At 45.6% G+C, this 19,901-nt stretch overlaps 1 protein-coding gene across 1 annotated transcript in view; it reads left to right on the top strand.

Moving 5' to 3' along the window:
• Positions 1 to 19,901, top strand: part of Ca10 (carbonic anhydrase 10) — a 528,017-nt gene that overhangs the window by 493,634 nt on the left and 14,482 nt on the right. The window contains exons 5-6 of the mRNA XM_055620147.1: positions 10,198 to 10,293; positions 14,348 to 14,420. Coding sequence (XP_055476122.1) covers positions 10,198 to 10,293; positions 14,348 to 14,420 — 169 coding nt within the window. The remainder of the gene's footprint in view (positions 1 to 10,197; positions 10,294 to 14,347; positions 14,421 to 19,901) is intronic.

Consider the following 19,901-nt stretch of genomic DNA (forward strand, 5'->3'; position numbering starts at 1 on the left):
TGATAAGGCCAGTCCAATGCCAGTGTTACCCACGTCTAATCCGAGCATAAGTGTGCTGCCTGCTGGGCCTTTGGCTTAGATGGCCCAAATCCATTTTCTCTGAGGGATGCTCAGAAGACAATGCTCTATACTTCCTCTGATGCGTGTTTACTCTATAGAAGACTTGTGAAACCTTGCTTCTAAGATCTCCACATTTTCCTCACAAAGACCTCAAAGACTTGAGGAGCTTTGACTTACCACCCACTGACCAGTGGCAGACCTATCATTTCCATTCCGGTCCCCAATCAAGTACAGTGACACATACCTACTGCCTTGATTACCCAGGAAGCTGGGTTCACTGAAGACTAGAGGTTAAAGCCAGGCTAAGCAGCATAGCGAGACCCTGTCTCAATAAAATAAAATTTGTTGCTTTGATCCTTTGCTTAACACTCTATTCTTTTTTAGAGCCAATCCATATGGATATAATGTGTGTGTTTCATGGCTTTGGAGCCAGTCTGCTTTGCTAGTTATTAGTTATCACATGTCAGGCAATTAAAGTCCACACTCAAGCCCAGTGTGGACGTTTCATCCAAATTGTTCTGCAGCTTGACTTAGGAGTGATGCTGCCTCATGGACAGGCAGTTAGGAGACAAGTCACCTTATGTAACTGCAGAATGACAGAGGGATGTGGCAACATGAAGGTCAGGATTTAATCCCTCCTTCTTCTGTAATAGAGACTGATGGCCAAGTGCAAGTGAGGCAGGTCTTCCTAGTCATACCTCTGATATGCAACTCCGACAAGCATTGAGAGTCCCTGTTCTGAGTGTTCAACAAGCCATGTCTCTTTCAAGTTCAGTTGTATCTAAAAGAGCAAATCCATAAACCCATATGAATAACTGCAAGAGGACAAAGTCTTACAGTCCCTGGAGTGGCTTCACAGTGTCTCAGAGTGTCACACGGCTGAAACTTTCAAAACCAGAGGAGCATCAACAGTTTCAGCTGTGTGAGGGGTGCAGAAACTACTCATAATAGAGTTCTGTCTGAAGAACAAACTGCTAAGACAGGTGCTTCCACAGATGTGTAAATAATTCCACCAGAATCAGCGCCAATTTGTTATAGCTGTGACCAAGACTAAGAAGTCCCACTGAGGTGTTCACAGCTCTCTTTTTCCTACTTCATTCCACCAATATACTAAATTTCATTGGCAGTTTTCTCCAATAATGATGGGCTTTAGTTCCTGGTATGGGCCCTGCTTGATTGTAATAATTATTTTTAATATACCATTACTTACTATCAACTAATATTAATATATTGGCATATGTAATTATAAGAGACAGCGGCCTTCCTGGACCTCAAAAGTGTCCCATGAACGTACTTGTAAAGTTAACCTTGCTCTTGACTTTTTGTGAGTACATGTAGGAAAATGATTCTTGACTTAATTCAAACGACCTATATAACATTGGACTCTACTTTAATTAAAACAAAGTGAGCCTTCATTAAGGCTAGGTCCTTGAGCTGTGGAATAGCTATCAATATCTATCTGACATAATTGATCTGGACATGCCAAGAGAATGGTTGTCACCCATAGACAGTTTCTTCTGTGGCTATGATAATGACCTGAAGAGGGGTGAAGCCCCGAGAGGGTGTGTGTTGGTAGAACTGCTGCTTTTATTATACCATCTACAGAAAGGAGGGACTAGCAAAATCATCTTGGCAGCCAGTTAATGACAAGACAAAATAAGACACAAAAGTGAAAAATCTATAGACACTTCTCAAAAACGAAACAAACAAACAAACTCAATCTGAACATGTCAGTGGCCTGACTTTTCTAAGCCGAAGCCTCTAAGCCCCTCGTTTTCCTTGTCTGAGCCACAGCAACCAGGCACTTCTAATAAGAATCATCACGACAACCAATTTATGAGCCTGCACTCTAACCCGGATGCTACGTTTGAAGCTGCCTCTATCTCACTGGTACATTTGATCTCATTTGCACGTTATGGTTATTTAATCAGGCCCAGTCATTGCTTGAGCACTGAGTTTGCAAGTGAAGAAACAGAAGCTCAAAGGGACTAAATAACCTAGGACTTGAACCCAGAACACTCTAGAACAATGAGCTGCTCTTCCTCGTGCTCAGTGCTAGGATGAGTCTGAGGCCTTGTGAGTATGGAGCCAGGGCGGGGAAGGAGAATAAGTGGACACAGGGGAGAGACTGGGTATAAGACGTCTCCAGCAGTGAGATGCCACTGCGGGGAGCAAACGGTGAAAACAGACAAGGTTCAGAATGCACTATCAGACCTCACTTCTTAATCTTAGCTGGTCCCAGCCTCAGCCCAGAGGACACGTCTGGAAGGACGTGGATGGGCCCCATTACAGGAAACACATCCTGCGTTGGCCTTCAGCAGCTTCTCTGTCGAGAAGTGGAAGGGATGCAGACGCTTTGGGGAAAGGACGGGAGGAGGACAGTTTGGCTTCTGAAAGCGGCTATTTTAGAATGGGTCACGGAGGTGGGCACCAGTTCCAATTCTTCCATGGTACCACCGCATCTGCCGTGACAGTTTGCTTAGACCCTGCCTGGATTCTGAAGGGGGATGTTGCTAATTGTATCATTTCATTCTTGCGACAACCCTCGGACGCATCCATTGGTCTAAGAAAGAAACGACGGCACAGAGGGTCCATGTAGCTCGTCTTGGGTTATGCAGACCAAAGAGGTATCTGTATAAACCGGGCTTCGAATTTTTCTGAACCATCCTGCACCCAAGGGTCACACCCTGCATTTGTGCAAACCACAGGACAACCCACTGAAAAACGTCGTGCTTTAGCGCCTGATGCTGCTGCGATACCACTAGGGTCTCCAGTCAATGAAATGATGAATACCCCGTCCCGTTTGCAGCTCTAATTGCATCACGTGTCTTAGGATGCAGGCAGCCGTCATCACCAAGCAGACCAGTGATAATTGCCAAAGCTTAGGGTGAGAATGTGACGGTTGGTAAATATCAAGCCACCTTCTTCTCTGCAGACTGTGTGCTCTTGCACATGAAGACAAACTTGCTAATGGCTTCTATAAATAAGTTCTCGCTTGTGACTGTTGTTCCAGCAAAAGCTGCTGAAACGCAATCTTCCCTTCAAGTAGAAAACACCTTCCTTTTCCCTTTACTGTTTTTTGGGGGGGGAAGTGAAGTACACCGGAATCACTGTCAATGGCTGTGTGACCTCTCTGAGCCTTCGTTTTTTTTATCCTTTGTCTACTTCAGGAAGAAACAGATAAGCTGTGTGAGTGCCTGGAGGATATGGAAGTAATAGATTTCATCTCTGGGCTCCTGGGGTCCGGCACAGAGTGGGCACCTGGACCTAAGTGCTGACAGAAATAAACCTATTGGAGTTGATGGTGCTTTGGAAACTTTAAAGGACTATAAAAATGCAAGAATGGCAATTACACGAGGAAGGGGGTAGCGGGGAGACGACAGACCCACGCTTCCTTTCTCCCAGCCCATGTCCTCTTCCCAGCTGCATACACTTCCTGGAAAATGAATGCCTCGGAAGCTCTTTGCCCAGCTCTCAACTCAAACAAGCCACGGTGGGCAAACGATAGCCGCCACAAACCAAATCCAGCCCATGGTGTGTCGTTGCGGGGAAAGGTTTTTCTTTTGGACTCTAGCCACGCCCATTCTTTTCTATCCTCTCTTTGCCTGCTTTAACACTAGCAAAGCAGAGTTAAGTCACTGTGACGGAAAGCTCCGAAGGCCTCTGATGGGAAGATTCACTATCTAACTCAATGCCTTAAGTGCCTGTTGCCTGCTAAATTACAGTCGGAGCCACTTGGCAATATGTTCTTTGCAGCTCCAGTGCAGAGAATACACACGGAGTTCTCCACAATAGGCAGCACTTCCCTTGGGCTCCGTGAGAAGACAAACTCAAAGACAGGGTGCGGAAGAGGGACCTGCACACACCTAAATGTGACGTCTGCGGGAGCCAAAGGCTCTCTTATCTACTGCATGAGTATACATAGAGTAACAGCAAGCATCAGAACAGCTCACTCCTGAGTGCCTAGTGCATGCCAGACTCTGGGCTAAAACCCAGCTCATGAAAGCATACCAATGGTCCTAGGAAGCAGGTGGCATTACAGTCCTTATGTAATAAAGATAAGTACCTGGCTTGTCCAAGTGCTCAGGGATGAAGCTGCAGTTTGCCATCTGCATAGTCCTATGTGATGCTAAAGGTCTTGACTCCCTTTTGGGATACACCTCTGGAATTCGGACTGCACTGCTTCCTACCAGTTCAACCAAGCAGCTCTCTCTCTCTTTCCTTCTTATGACATCCTACTTCATTGCCTGATCACAGCCTGTCTTGCTTGCACAGTTATTTCTACCTTGCCACTGCTACTGTGGACAGATTGAGTGCTGAGTGCCAGGGATGTTGGCCATGCTTCTCACCCAGATGAAGCTTAGAGTCTAGTGAATGAGGCCAAGGGCTAATTGTTCTCACAATTGTGGGAATCAGGAGCAGAGGGGATGGGGGTAAGTGATGACTGAGCCCGTGCAGAATCCTGGGAATCAGACTCTGGAGACCAGACCCAACCATGCAGATCTAACTGTATGATCCAGTGTAACAGGCTTTAAATGACTGAAAAGCCAATCAGACCATCCCATGCCGGCCTCAAGCGCCAGTAACAATCAATCAGGTTGGTGCGATTATAAGGAAATGTGGGAGATGGGAGAGGGGGCAAGGTCACCCTGGGAAATTTCTGTAAAGAAGGGGGAAGCAGTCACCATCCTAGCCTCAGATCCATTTTGAGACTTCAGTAGTGTGCTAGGTGTAGATCAGCACTGTGAGCAGTGGATCGAATCTTTCAAGGAGGCGTAGGAGCTGCTGACACCTCATTCACCATTCCCTATGGACCTCCAAAAGGCTTGCCTCGACATTCCCACACACAATAATGTGGAAGCAGGACTGTGATGTGTGCTCCAAGTCGACAGGTCTGTGATAATAACTTCTCAGGGATCCCTTTCAATGCATGAGCCTCGAGCTCAGTTCTAAAGGGGTTCACAAATAAAATTCAGGTAAAGAGGGGAGAGAAAGGTATACTATGAAGAAAGAACAGAATATGTACAGAATGCAGAAAAGCAAGAAGTACAGTGTTTAAGCGAGACTGAAGCTGTAATATGTAATGCATATTAACCACTGAGACATTTAGAAAAGTCAGGCCCCGCACAAGGGCTGGGCTTAAAATTGGACCTTTACCTTACAGGCAGTGGAAGCCACACAGTAGCTAATGCAGTACTATGCCGTGCTGAATGCCATCACAGGGTGACTCTGGTTTAATAAGGGCTAGAGTGTCACACAGAGAAAGGTAAGCTACAGCACGTGCATCAGGCCTGAGAGATGCGTGGTCACTCTGCCAAGACACGAGGGGTCAGTGAAAGTACCTGTACCATCCTGGTGAATCATACTCCTGCAGAGGAAAAATGATGCTTCGTAGCAGAGGCTGCTCCCAGGCGGACCAACGACAAAGACAACTTGCTGTGGACTCAGAAGCCTGCTCACAGCAAGTGCTCATTCCGCAGAGATAAATACTTGGGAACTAACTCAAAAGCTGAATTTCTGTATGAAGCTTGGGGAAAGTTTTGACTTTGGTCCTTAGAAAATTCTGGAATGTGAACATAGTTCTGCATCTGATTGCAACAGTCTCCGTCTAAGACCAAAGACCTGAAAGCCATGGGCATGAGATCTCATCACCAAGGTTCATCCTGAGCCTTGGAGACTGTCCATGGTCTTCTGCTATCCCATCTAACTTCTCCTCTCCCATGCTTCTGATGAGTGGAGTACAAATTACCATACCATAATAAGCAAGACATAGACCCTCCCTGATCCTAAGATTGTTTGTGTGTAAAAGAAGTGAGCCGATCTAGGTTTTCTCTAAGGCCCTTTCCAGGACTCAGACTCTGCTAAGCAGAATGATTCACTCAGCAAGCATTTGCTAACTTCCACATTGGGCCAAATTCCACAACAAACATTTGGAGCAAGTCGATGAATAGTATCCGTCGCTTGAGATGTTTGTCTAAAGGTGAAAACAGATACAAAAGCCAATAGTTTTCAAATAACATGATGTGTGGGTCTGAACTCTAAAGCCATAAGAACTGGGCACAGTTACCTTTCGGCATTTTCTGGTGTCTCCATGAGTCAAAAGCAGGTAATGACACTAACTTAGGGAGTTTTTGAGAATTAAATGAGATGGCATTGCAGCTGACACATCTCTATGCTTATGTTCTATTTATAAATGCCATATGTGTAAATCTCAAGCTTGAGGTGATTCTCTGGAGAAGGATCTCCAAACACATTCTCCAAATGCCCTACCTTCCAGCCCTTGCAACATTCACCACAGTTTGATTCCTACATTAACTGTAGACATTTAGTGCTCGAAAATATTAATGATCATCACCAGTAAGTGATGATGATGATGATGATGATGATGATGATGATGATGATGATGATGAAGAACTCTGACAGTGATGTTCAGCTTTCCAAAATGCACTTGAGTCAGCACCAGGTATCTATGGTTTGCATTTTTACTGATCACCCAATGATTTGGGTGCCATTTGGGCTGTCAGATACTTTGAGTTCTCATTAGTCGTGAGTCTCCCAGAGCTAGAACCAACAGGATACATTGAGATATTTGTAAAGGATGTATAACAGGAACTGGTTCACCTGACTGCAGCATGTGACAAGTCTACCCATAAAGTATCTTCAGTCTGGAAAACCAGGGATCCAATGGCATGACCTCAGGTCAGGGACAAAGTCTGAAGACCCATAGACATTTAAGTGGTGCTTCTGAATCCTAGATGCCAAAGTCAGAAGAACCAAGGAGCCAGGAGCTATGATTTCCAAGAGCAGATAAAGATGGATATTCCAGCCCAAGAAGAATGAACTTGCCCTACCTCTGTCTCTTTATTCACTATGGGCAAATACAAACCTGTGTTTGAAAGGGTAGATATGTCCTATTCAGTCTACTAATGTAAATGCTGATCTGTACCAGAAACATCTTCACAGACATACCCAGAAATATTACCAGCATTTTGGACAACCCTTAGCCCAGTCAATCTTTGCCAGTTAATTTACCATCACAATAAATCCTGAGTAAGAACACCTTTGTAACAGAGAAGGACTTGACCTTCAATGTCATTGGTATCCTAGAGAAGACAGGGTAATGGATGACTGTGATGTAAAGAAAAGTAGGCAAGACGTCCTCTGTCTCCACCATGCCCCTCTTGGTGGCCAAAGAGATCTTTCCACTGTGCACTTGAGTCAGTTTATTTCCTTAACACCAGCAATTTCCTGCTGCAAAGACCCTCACCATAGTCTGCAAAGTTCTGTGTGAGTTGCTCCCACCCTGAGCTGCTGCTACCCACCCCAAACACCTGCACTGGCGGTCACTGTTCCAGGCCTTGTCTTCTCTGCTCTGTGGGACTGGCATGCCTCCTTCTGATCTCCCCAAGCCTTGTTCCCCTCCATCATCAGCTCTCTATTCAAATATCCTCTCCACAAAGAGCCTTCTGTTAGCTACATTAATAGATGTTGGCCCCACTTCAACACACACCCTATTCTTTCCACTCCCGCCTTTTTCTTGGTAAGCTAAAATGTTGAGCATAGGCCTGATAGAGTACTGCACAAGCAAACGGCCCTCCGGCCCTGGTCCGAGGTTGCCTTTTGGATGGTAGAGTAGCTGTAGTATAACGACCTGACAAAATATATAAGAAGTTAAATGAGAAATGTCACCAGCAGCCGTGGTGGGTGTGTGCCCCGTCTGTGACATGCTCTGTGGACTCGGGAGGTTCAGATTCACGGTACCTTCTGGTTGGGCACTGTTGGGTTAGTGATGCTCATTGATGGACCTCTGGTTTGCAACTCCAGTGGACCTCCAGCTGGAGAGCTTTTAACAAACACAGCACCTGCTTCCTTCCCCACGTTCTCGGAACCGCAGTGGGGCAAGCAGGCCCAGGAGAGTTTCAAAGCCCCAGGTGACCTGGATGCCCAGCATCCCGCTACAATAAACGTGGCTCGCTCTTTGCAAAAGTCAAAGGAAAGTTTCCGCTGAGCTCATAGCTTTCTTAACTTTGAAAACCTCACCCCCCCCCTTTTAATGCAAAGTGGGATAGTGGCAGTGATGGATGTCATCTTGTACTTTCAGAGTCACCAACCACTTTCCAGGTACTACCTTGTTATATTCTCAAATCAGCCAGTGCAAAGCACTGACACCATTACAGAGAGACCTATGACGCCTTTGCTGTGACAGCGCTGTAAGAGGCAAACAGTGCAAACACGTGAAAGCCAGTGGGGAGGCTCAGTGTGCTGTGGAGCATTCATGCAGGGAGGAGGCTACCCCTCCTAAGAGACCAAGAGGGCCCGGGTGGATTTATATGTATTGACTTGAACGCAAAGGCACTGGTATATCAGCTCCAGAAACATAATCATAAACTGTTTCACTTTATTGTTTCTGTTGGTGTTGCTGTTGTTTCTATGACATGCCTTGTGTAGCCCAAGCTGGCCCCATTTTGCTAAGTAGCTGAGGATGACCTTGAACATGAACCCTCAGTCCTCTTGGAAATCTCCCAAGTGCTGAGATTTCAAGTATATACCAGCAAGCTCCGTCTATGTGGTGCTGGAACTTGAACCCAGAGCGAACGAGGGCACTACCGACTGAGCTGTGTCCACATCCCTCTTTTGTTTCTTTGAATTTTATCTGCATGCATGCAGCTATGTGCTTTATAAGCAAAAAAAGGATTTACACTGAATTGTTAATTTCTTATTATGTCAGAGATTCTTATTAGATAGAGATGAGGGAAATGTTAGTCACATCTACATTTTTAAATTTATTACCAAAAATGTACTTTCATGTTGTAATAAATATTTTTTAAAGCCACAGCTATAAGGATAACCACATCTTAAAAGGGATAATCACACTCATTTTTTTTGCAGTGAGGGATTAGGTTCTCAGTGAAATGGTGTACAACTTGGTCATGTGGCTGAAAATCTGTCATGCATTAGTTTAGGCATATATGCTTGCCATGTTCCACAATACGAGTTTGAAAGAATAAAGTAATGGAGGGAAACCCACTTCACCACAACCCAAATCCAGGACTCCTCCTGCTGCCCCCCAGCCCAGTGCTCTCCCCACAGAGCCTGACAGGCAGTCACAGATTCGGGTTAGAGAAAGGGGAAACAGTATTTTGCATAACCAAGTGAACTGGAAGGACAGCCTGACTCATCATGAGGCAGCGCCATCCACTCTCTCTTCCACAGAGCCAAGCATCCTGCACACTGCCAATCTCCTCCCAAAGCCAGGGCTGGCTCAGCATCTACCAGCAGCCTGCTCACCCAAGGCTACCAGGAAGGTTTAGTCGCTGCCGGTGGTAGCCGCTGGGAGAGGGTGTCCACACCTGAAGGGCTGATCCATATCCTAACAAGGGAAGTTCCCTTACCACAGACTTTAAGGGAAAAGTCCTGAGAGGGAGGGAAGAGCCAGATGAACACTAATCTTATTAAAAGCATCCTTGTTACCAGAACATGTTCGCAAATACGTATAGGTATGTTCATATCTGTGCATGTGCATGCATGCTTACACACATGGATTCTATTTACACCTCCCTCCGAAATTCCCTTGATTAAAAGCATATCCTTATAGGAGGAACCAGAGGAGCCAAAGATACCATAAGACCGCAATCCACAGAATCAACTGACTGGGACTCATGGGGGTTCACAGAGATCAGGGAGCCTGTAGGGGTCTGATGTAGGTCCTCTGAATGTATGTTCTAGCTGAGTAGCTTACTGTTCTTGGGGGAATCCTAACAGTGGGAGGGGGCCTGTCTCGGACTCTTTGCCTACCTGTGGAATCCTATACCTCCTACTGGGTTGCCTTATCCAGGCTTGATGTGATGGCACGTGCCTGGTTTTATTGTAGTGAGTTTTGCCACATTTGGTTGATGTCCTAGGGAGGCCCGCTCTTATCTGAGAGGTGATGGACAGAAAGAGAGAGAGACTAGGGAAAGAAAAGGGAGGAGAAACTGCAGTTGGGATATAATATGTGAGAGAATTTTTTTTAATGCATAACCTTTTAATTGTCCTTTGGTACACTGGCAATACCTGTGTGTCAGAGGTTAAGATATACCTCTTGCCTTTTAATGCTGGACCATTGTTCTTATTCTTGATTTTTTTCCTTCCTGACAGGTACAACTCATACATTATAATCACGAGCTATACACAAATGTCACAGAAGCTGCAAAGAGCCCGAACGGATTGGTGGTAGTTTCTATATTTATAAAAGTAAGTCTTGCATTCCTTTATTCTTCCTTCCAGCCCCCGCCCCATGCCAGCCAGAATAGTCTACAGTGTGTGTGTGTTGGAATTAAAAAGAGTTAAAAAAAAAAAAAGTGATGTCAGTCAACGTCTATGCCTAAGAAAGCCTTGGGTCTTATGGCTTTTATAACCATGAGATTCACAAAAGATTCAGGACTCTACAAGTGACAGCTTCTGTTTCAGAGTTCCGGAGCCTGAAGGCTTGAGCAGTCTCTGTCCTAGAGAGAAAGCAGATGCTATTTGCAGGGCAGACTTCAAGCCGCAGTGATGACTGCAGAACAAGGGTACAGAAGCAGAAGGAGAGGGACTGGGTGCTGAAGCCCTCTAGCACTGAAGGACTGCCCACTTACTGCACAGGAGAATAAGAGAAGTGTGAGCCAACCCTCTCCGGCAGGCCCTGCGCTTTCCCACAACAGCTATAAAGTTCGTCTTCCTTTCCCACTCGAATACTGATTCATATAATCCTGACAGACAGAATTACGACAAAAGTCCACATGCTTGACCCACATGTTTGACCTTCAGCCATGCTCCCCAGATATACAACAGGCAAGAACAATGTGAAATGTCCAATTGAACAAATTCTGATTTGCTTTTTTTAAATTACCTTCAATATTTTAGGAATGTAAAGTGGTGCAGATATGCAAACTTTTGATTAAAAAAATAAGATTTTCTCTCCAACTGGAAAAGGGGTTTTGTTTTTAAGTAAACTGTGTTAGTGACAAAGGCTACTATGCCACACTGTGCTGGCTGCTAGAGTGGTTTGTGCACAAATCATTAGAGAAAATTAGACCAACCGGAGCTTGGAATGTGATGAAAAGTTCCAGTAGATTAGCATTCACCACCAGGGAGTTTCAACAGAGCCCTTGGAATAACAGGGTCTCTGAGGACCCCTTAGGCAACAACACCCCCACCCAAACAGACTCTGTGCAACAGGTATTGGTCATCTTCCCAGACCCCATACCTCCTATTAATTTCTTCACCTTCATCTGGTGCCAGGCCAAATTCATGGAGCTCCTAATAGCCCAGCCAGGAAAGACACCCCAAGTCTTGCCTGGCTTTAGTCTCATTAGTGAATTCCCATCATGTGCCTATTCAACGGAGCTGGGAAAGGAACTGAGGTGAGAAGAGAGAAAATGGCACTTCAACAGCCACATAGCCCAGCCATATCCCACCGGTATCCTCAAGCCTGGAACAAATTCTTACTCCAGTCCCAGTTAGGATGCAGACCAACAATCCGTTCAGTCAGCCTGGTCCAAAATCACTGTGAAGCCTAGGGGTATGTTACAGAGTGTCATGGGACCAGGAGTCACCTTTTCCTGTGGTTTTCCCCATGCCAGGCCTTCCATGAGTAATACTCAGAGGACACCCTGCCTTTCCCAATAATCCTTGTCCCTTGAAGAGCATCTTGGTGTCAGTCCCTGACTTTGCCTCACTTTGCTCAAAGTGTCTAAGTCAGTGAACGCCATCCCGGAAGCTCACACGTGTAACAGCTGACAGTGACTGATGGGGAGACTGGCAACCGACTTCCTCCACAGCAAACTGCCAGGTGGTTTACAAGCTCATGCAGAAATCTGCACTACACTGAGATCCTTACCAACAAAGAGGCTTGCAGGTCCAAGTTGCTCTCCCGCAGTTTGTTAGAAGGACCTAGCTGAAGCCTTAGGCCAATAAAAGACAGTGGCCAGTTCCTGGACCACCTCAGGCCAGTTTGGCCCCTGGGGAATTTCCCATTCTTTCCCGGAGAAAACATGAAGCTTTCTGGCTCAGCCTCAAAACAAGCCATACCATTCTCTCTTTCTTGCACAGAATCAACCCCCAGATTTCTGGCTCTGCAGTGAGCTCTGACTTGTCACTAAGTCATCTCAAAACTTGAATTCAGCATGGGAGAGAGGCCCACCCCTGCTGTGACATTGGTACCCAGAAATGAGATGAATTGAATCCTTAATCTCTAAGGATGTGCAGCCTCTCATGCTCTTCAGCCCTCTTTCGGATGGCCCTGCCTCCCACTTCCAGTTCCCTGTAGCTAAAGTCCTCACATACAAGTGGTTCAGCTGAGGAAATGTCACCCTGATGGAATGCTGAGCCAAAGGTGGATGAGGGTTTGGTAGTAAAAGAAGATAGCTCAACAGTAAGGGTAGTTGTTGACAAGGCTGATGAGCTGAGTGCAATTCTAGGGACCTGGGTAGAAAGAGCAAACTGACTCCAAGTTGGCCTCTGAGTCCTACACATTTCTTGAGGCACATATGTGTGTGTACACACAGTCAATCCATCCATCCATCAATCAATCAATCACCAAATAAGAGAGACTTGTTTCCCCCTCCCTCCCATGGCCGTGGGGAGCTGAGATTTGGCTATAATTGCTGTTGGATCACACACCATTAACTTCCCACTTACACTCACTTATATCAAGTACATATTTCATCCTCTCACCCACACGGCCAACGCACTTGTGCCCACAAATCATCTGTGTGCACTTTGGAAAGATTTCAATAATTTTTTTAATCGTCTCCAAAGGGGAGGTGGTCTCAAAGCAGTATGGTCCAGCTTGTCAGGTACCAGGAGCCCAGGCACCCAGCAATTAAGAGCAGATTTCTATTCTGCCAGATACCTTCATGGCCCTCCTGCTGTCACAGAAATATCAGTACAAACAGGAGGGTCTGAGCTACCCCTTGAATGCTAAAGAGTATGTCACAACAGAAGCTGGATTTGGCACGAATGTTTCCAGGGAGCAGCAGTGCTCAGCTTGGTATTTTTTTCCCCACTGAAGGTGGGTTGTTTTTTTTGGCTCCACTGAGCATCACCTTTCCCCAAGCACCAGTTGGCTCTTTGTCTCACTACAGCACACCCAGGAAAGCGTGTAAAAAGACAGACAGATGGAAGCAAAACAAACAGTCTGTGCCTTCTCCAAACTGAGTTACCTGTTGCTTATCCAATAGTGATGATCACCGCTGTGATTTTTTTTTCCAACCCTCGGAATAAATCAGATTTAAAATGTTGATGTGTCACAGCACCCGATTAAGCAGCTGAGATGTAAATTGCAGAGCCTCACCGAGCAAGGCAGGAGAGAAATGACTAAGACGAACAGCGGTACTGAGAAAAGACTGGGTAAAAGGTGGTGGTTAAGAAACACCAGGCTCCCTCGTGGTCTTATACAGAGCGATTCTCTGACCTTAATCTGTTTATCACTTAGCCTTTTCTCCCAAAGAAGGAAAGTAGCCACTTAAAAGCATAAGTATAAAATGGGAGTTCATCTTTAGCATGATGTTTACCCCATGATAGGTACTTGGTCAATATTTTTAGGATGGATGGGTGGGTTGGAGAGTGGAAGACTGAATGTTGTGGTTTATAATATTTTCATATAGTAATGAGCAATGAGGTTACAAGGCCCTCTCTTTCCTCCATCTTCTGGTACCTCTCTTCTAGATACTCTTTCTTCTTAGACAAAAAAAAACCCTTTCCTGTCATTTCATTTCATGTTCCCTGCTCAAAGCCTTTTGATGGTCCCCGTTCCTGTGGAACACAGATTAAATATATGCTAGCTTGACATTCGAGCCCCTGTTACGGCCTAGCCTCCCACTCTGCCTGCCCCAATGCCCTCAACTCCAACTCCACTAGATGTGTGTATTAGTATCTGCCTCTCATGAACAGGTCCTCAGCATGGATACTTTCCCTCACCTTTCCTCCTCTCCTGTATTCTAACTAAAATACTCCAGCTTCTATTCATTCTTCCAAACCAACACAGACCGTGGCTCCTGCGGTTCCCCCAGAGAGGGTGGTCTCTCACTAATGGCTATACCAGAGTATTCCTTAATCCACTTAAGGACAATATGTTAGCCCACCTCACTTCCTTCTCAATATGAGGTATCCATACAGAGGAGAGAGTGTGTCTCATAGCTCTGATTTTCCAGCCATTATAGATTTGGACCCATGGCAAGCCATCAATATGAAGGAACGAAATAATGTATGATGTTTGCCCTGGGAGAGTAACACCCAGCCATTAATACTTTCTCTTCTTTTACAGGTTTCTGATTCATCAAACCCATTTCTTAACCGAATGCTCAATAGAGATACTATCACAAGAATAACATATAAAAGTAAGTTTGGTTCAATTTCCTTTACGGCAACTATTCTACAAAGGTTATTCCTGTCGGAAGGCAGAAGCCAGAACTGATGATCTCTGTGGGTTCCTTTCTGCCTCATGATCCTTTAATTCTGTAGAAAGTCACTCTGGGGAGTCAGGGCTGGCTAAGAAGCAGCCCATTTTAAGCATAAGTCCCCAGAGCGTTTTTGTCATCCACGCCTGTCTAAGGCAATAACGATTATGATGATGTGGTCATCGTTATCCTGTGGATTGTTAATGAGCTGGGGGAGTAGAAGCTGGCTGACTGACTCTACTGTGTCAGTTGTCCAAGACTGGGGCTTTGCCAACTATATGATGAAAAAGAAAATTCCACCAGGTACTTTGGACCCAATATGAACCTTTTCAGAACCACACCTGAACCAAGTCCGATCTTCTTCTAGGAAAAGGCTGGGTAGCATTTTCCTTCATTCTCTATGCCCCATGGATCTGTAGAGTTCTGCCTGGTCTCCTAAGCTTTCAGATTACTTCATCCTAAACTCCTTAATCAGAAAAGAAGAAAGCATGTCCAGGTGAAGTTGAAAGAGCAGAGAGGGCTCCACTGACATCCGCAGTAAACCCAAAAGCAGCAAGACTTAGGGAAACCACGTGAAGTGGCACATATCAAGAGATGAGGAGAATGGGAAGGAAACTAGAATTCAAGTCTTGGCTTTGGCCTCTGTGGAGGAACTCCCTCACTTTAATGCTGCTTCTTCATTCGAAAAGCGAAAAAGTTCAACCCCAGGTTTTCAAAATCCTAAAGGTCTAGACTTGTGAATCAAACAACAGGTAGATAATGATTTTTGCCAGAGGGAAAAAAAGACCATGTGGACATTTTAATTCACACCTCTCCCTGCTGAGTCAGCCCTACCTACTGCTTCTGCCTTCAGTGTGACACGGAAGGACAGAACAGAGAGCACTGCCCCCTGTCACCGGCTGCCTCTTTCAACTCACATCTCCTGTCGGAATGTAAAGATGCTTGAGACACTGGCCCTCCCCACAAGGGGCTCACCCGTCGTCAGGTTACTCCTAAATGAAGAGGTTGGGGCAATGATGGGTGGGATGCTGGAGAACCTGAGATCACTCCACCCCAACACACATCACTACAAGACTGACTTCAATCCTCTCCCCGCACGCCTGGTCCTTCCTCATCAGCATTCTGCTGGAGTTCTCTCTAAGCACATGCTTAGATTGCTCGGCTAAGGGAGATATTTCTGCCTTGTGTGTAAATAGCACATTTATAACTGCCCATAAAAGATTATTATTCTTTTAACTTTTTTGATTAAAAAAGCATGAAAATTAAATAAAATGTTTTCAAATAATCTTGAATTTGCAGTTTAGAGACCGTGAAAAGCCATGAAATTGCACATTAAGCCCCAACACACAATCTGTCTGATTTCCACATGCATAAAGGATCATTAAGGGCCCTTTGCTCACCCACCCCCCCGTACCCGTTTGATTAATGTTAAGTGAAGTGGTTACTGACACAGAAGGAAAATCAGAGGAAGGAAAGAGCAGAAGGGGAGAAAAGATAGAGGAAGGAAGGAAAGAAGGAAGGAAGGAAGGAAGGAAGGAAGGAAGGAAGGAAGGAAGGAAGGAGGGAGAGGAGGGAGGAGGAAGGCAGGAAGACAGGCAAGCCAAAAGGAGGAATCCAAGGCCTTCCAGGCAGAGTAGCAGCCATTACAAAATTGGCTTGAACACTGAAGGGACTAGGAAGAGTTCAAAGGGGAGATCTGTTTCCATCAACACTTGATCTCAGAGTTACCGGAGGAATGAAAGTTCTCCTTCAGGCATAGTAATGGGAGGGCTCAGGAAAAGTGTTCTAGACCCCAGTCTCCATGTCTTGGTAGGGAGCTTATGTTTCCACCACTCAAGTAGTAACACAGAAAAAGAAAGTAGATGTACTCTCTCCTCCCTCATGCTCCACACCTGCCAGGGCCACAGTAAAAATAAGGGGGAAGGGGGAGATTAATCAAGACATCCTGCTCTAAATGCTGAGGCATGATAATGGGTCCTCTGATAGCAGATGCTACAAGGGAGGTGTTCCCCAGAGTGACCTTTGTCACACACCTGAAAGGAAATTCGCCACAGGGATAATGATGGCTTGATACAGGGAATTGTCCCAGACACCATCATGCCCAGGACACTGGCAGAAAGGGATTGATTTGCTCAGCAGGAAACCACAGCTCTCTTCCCTCCAGTTGAATTTCCTACAGTCTTCAGCAGGGGAAGGTTGGCCCTGAGGCAGGTAGGGGGTCTGAAACAGGAATCTTCCTCAAGCACACAATGTAGGCATCTGTAAGAGATAGCAGGTTATACTGCCATCAACCCACAAACTCAGATAGAGATGAAGAGGCTGCTGCCTGCTTGGGGCACCTATAATATCATCCTGCTTCCACACTCTTAATTGAGACAGGGAAAAGTAAACCCTCCCCTTCTGTCTTAGTTTGGGTTACCACTGCAGTGATGAGAAACCATGACCAGGGAAATTTGGGGAGGAAATGCTTTATTTGGCTTACGCTTCTGTATTACTGTTCATTATCGAAGGAAGTCAAGATAGGAACTCAAACAGGACAGGAACCATGAAGCCATGAAGGAGTGCTGCTTTACTGGCTTGCTCGCTTCACTTTCTCACAGAACCCAGGACCACCAGCTCAGGGGTGACCCCACCCACCGTGGGCCAAGCCTTCATACATCAACCAGGAATTAAGGAAATCCTCTCTAGCTGGACCTTACAGAGGCAATTTCTCAACCAAGGTTCTCTCCTTTCAGAAAACTCTAGCCTGGGTCAAGTTGACATAAAACTATCTGGCACACCCTCACATGCTACTATTTTCAACCGCACTACCCAGGAACACCCACACACATCCCTCCTGATCTCTAACCTACCCATTGCGCTGCAGAGTTCCCATTTGCCTTGCCCGCTTAGCTGGAGTTAGCTCCTCTGCAGCGTGCTGAGCATCAGAGATTTAGAGGTGATGGGCATGGGCATTATGCGCTGCCCCCCCTCCAGGACCAGTGCTGTACCTGTAGCTCCTTATCTGGGTAGGTGCTCACACAAGCCTTCTAAATCGGTGTGTTTCCCTCCTCCAGTTTGTAGATGAGACCAAAGACTCGCACGTAGTAGGTGACTTCTGTATAATGACCAAGCACTCAGCAGTAAGCGTTTGCTTCTCACTGCTTCATGTGCAAGTTAGCCAGGGTGTCTCTCCTGCAGGCAGAGGCCCCCAGATCAGCTGGGGCAGAGGGGGCCACATGGCTGCCGCCTCTCTGGCATCAGAGGCACCCCCACCAAGTATCTTTGCCATCAGCCATGACCTCATGTGATGCCATATAAGGCTTGACCTCGAAATATGCTCACACTGGTAGCTTATTTTCCACACCTGCCACATGACTAAGATGCTCAACATCACAACTCTCCCACTAAAATGGGGAGTCAGGGAGAAGGAACTCTCTGAACTCTTCTTCTCCACTGAAGGGCATGGATTCACACATAGGTCTTCTTGGGCACAGTTCTTATGCCATTTCCTCTCTCTCTCTCTCTCCTGCTTCTTTCTTACGCAGCAAGGAAAGACAAACTCTGAGGTCTTAAAACTAATTATAATTCTGACATTTTGACATAGGGCAAAACCTTTCAGCATGTTTTTCTCTTAATTGAAGCTTGAGTTGATGTGCAGTCGCCTTGCTTCTTAGAAGTGCTTCCACCTAGAAGGGGTTATCAACTAACCACAGAACTAACACAGTGACACTTGGCCAGCTCAGGCTGATCTTGCTCCAAGCTATCTCTAACTCACACGTGCATGTTTCTTTTCTTGTGGATCTTCTGTGGAAACCAGTCTCCTCTAGAGGACACTGTCACAGTGTAACAATTGGCATACATAGCGGCCAGAGAAGGCCTCACAGAGTGGACGCCAATCTAAGCCTTCGAGGAGATTGATCTCATTTTCAGCCAAAAGGAGCGCTCTGGGCCAGGGAGATGGTTTAGGGGGTAAGAGCACTTGAGTCCTCAGCATCTACAAAAACAGCCAGGCATGTCTGCATTTGCACCCATAACCCATCGCGGTGAGGGACAGAGACAGGAGAATCACTGAAGACTGCTGGCTGCCAGCCTACCTCCATGTTCAGTGGTGGACCTTGTCTCAGGAATAAAGCAGAAGTAGTATAGCAAGACAAAGACACTCAGTGTCCTCCTCTGGTCTTCGTGCATGCTCACGGGCAAGCACACCTGCATACACAACACACACACGCCACACATACATACACCATACACACAGAATAAAAGGTGTACTGTGATGACTTGCTTTAAAATAGACTACAAAAGGCTGAAGAGATGGTTCAGTGGCTAAGAGTACTTGGTCCTCTTGCAGAAGACCCTGATTCAATTCCCAGCATCCACATGGTGGCTCACAGCCATCTATAACTCCAGCTCCAGGGAATCCAATGCCCTCTTTTGAGTTTTTGTTTGTTTGTTTGTTTGTTTTTTGCAGGTACCAGATAATGCATATGGATTTCCATACATACATGCAGGCAAATATTCATATAGAGAGAATAAAATAAATAAGTCTAAAAACTTTAAAAATAGACAGCAGGGTGGCAGGGGTGAAAGCAGAAGGTGGTTGCAATGGCACTGATGATGGCCAGGTCAATGGGGAGATGGTGGTAATAAGTGATTGTATATAATTTAAAGGGGCAGCAGGAGATTTCTTGATAATGTGTAAGAGAAAACAGAACCAAGGATTCCCATGAAATTTTTAGTTCAAGCCACTGGACAGATGCTATTTCCATCCCTTGAGATGGGGAAGACTCAGATGAAGCGTGTTTGTGGGTGGGAAAGGGATCACAGATCTTGAGCATGCCGTGCTTGGGATGTCTATTAGGCATTCAAGAGGAGGTGTGGTGTAGGCAGTTGGACATGTGAGTCTGGATTTCAGGAGAGAGAACCAGAGTTGCAAATGTTGAAGACATCGACATCCAGATGGCATTTAAACTCGGGTGAAGTCATAGGAGTAAGAATAAATGCAGGCAAGAGGCGGGACCAGTCCTCACTTCTGAAAGGGCAGCTCAAATCTTCATGACTTGGAATTGAAAACTACTTCTAAATATATATCTTCATGGCCCTATTATGGAAAAGGCTCCTAAGTGGCCAGCTCACCAGCCAGCTGAGGAGGTACGGGGAGAAAGGAGCAAACACAGAAGCCAGCTGGCACAAGATGGATGTTACAGAGATAGTCCACTCAACTGAGTACAGTATTGGGGACAGAGGAAATAACTGAGAAAAGGGAAAACTGGAAAAATCATTCCTTCAAGATACAATATATATGTATATATATATACATATATCATAAATAGTATAATATGGTAATGTTATATTTGATCGAATATTAAATATAATATATTTAAAAGAAGTAAAAATACTCTAAAGTATGGGAGAGTTTCGGAAGCCATGTTGGTAAAGGCC

Source organism: Psammomys obesus, unplaced genomic scaffold, assembly GCF_907164565.1.
Source record: "Psammomys obesus unplaced genomic scaffold, mPsaObe1.curated_primary_1811, whole genome shotgun sequence".
In the NCBI taxonomy this organism is placed as follows: Eukaryota; Metazoa; Chordata; class Mammalia; order Rodentia; family Muridae; genus Psammomys; species Psammomys obesus.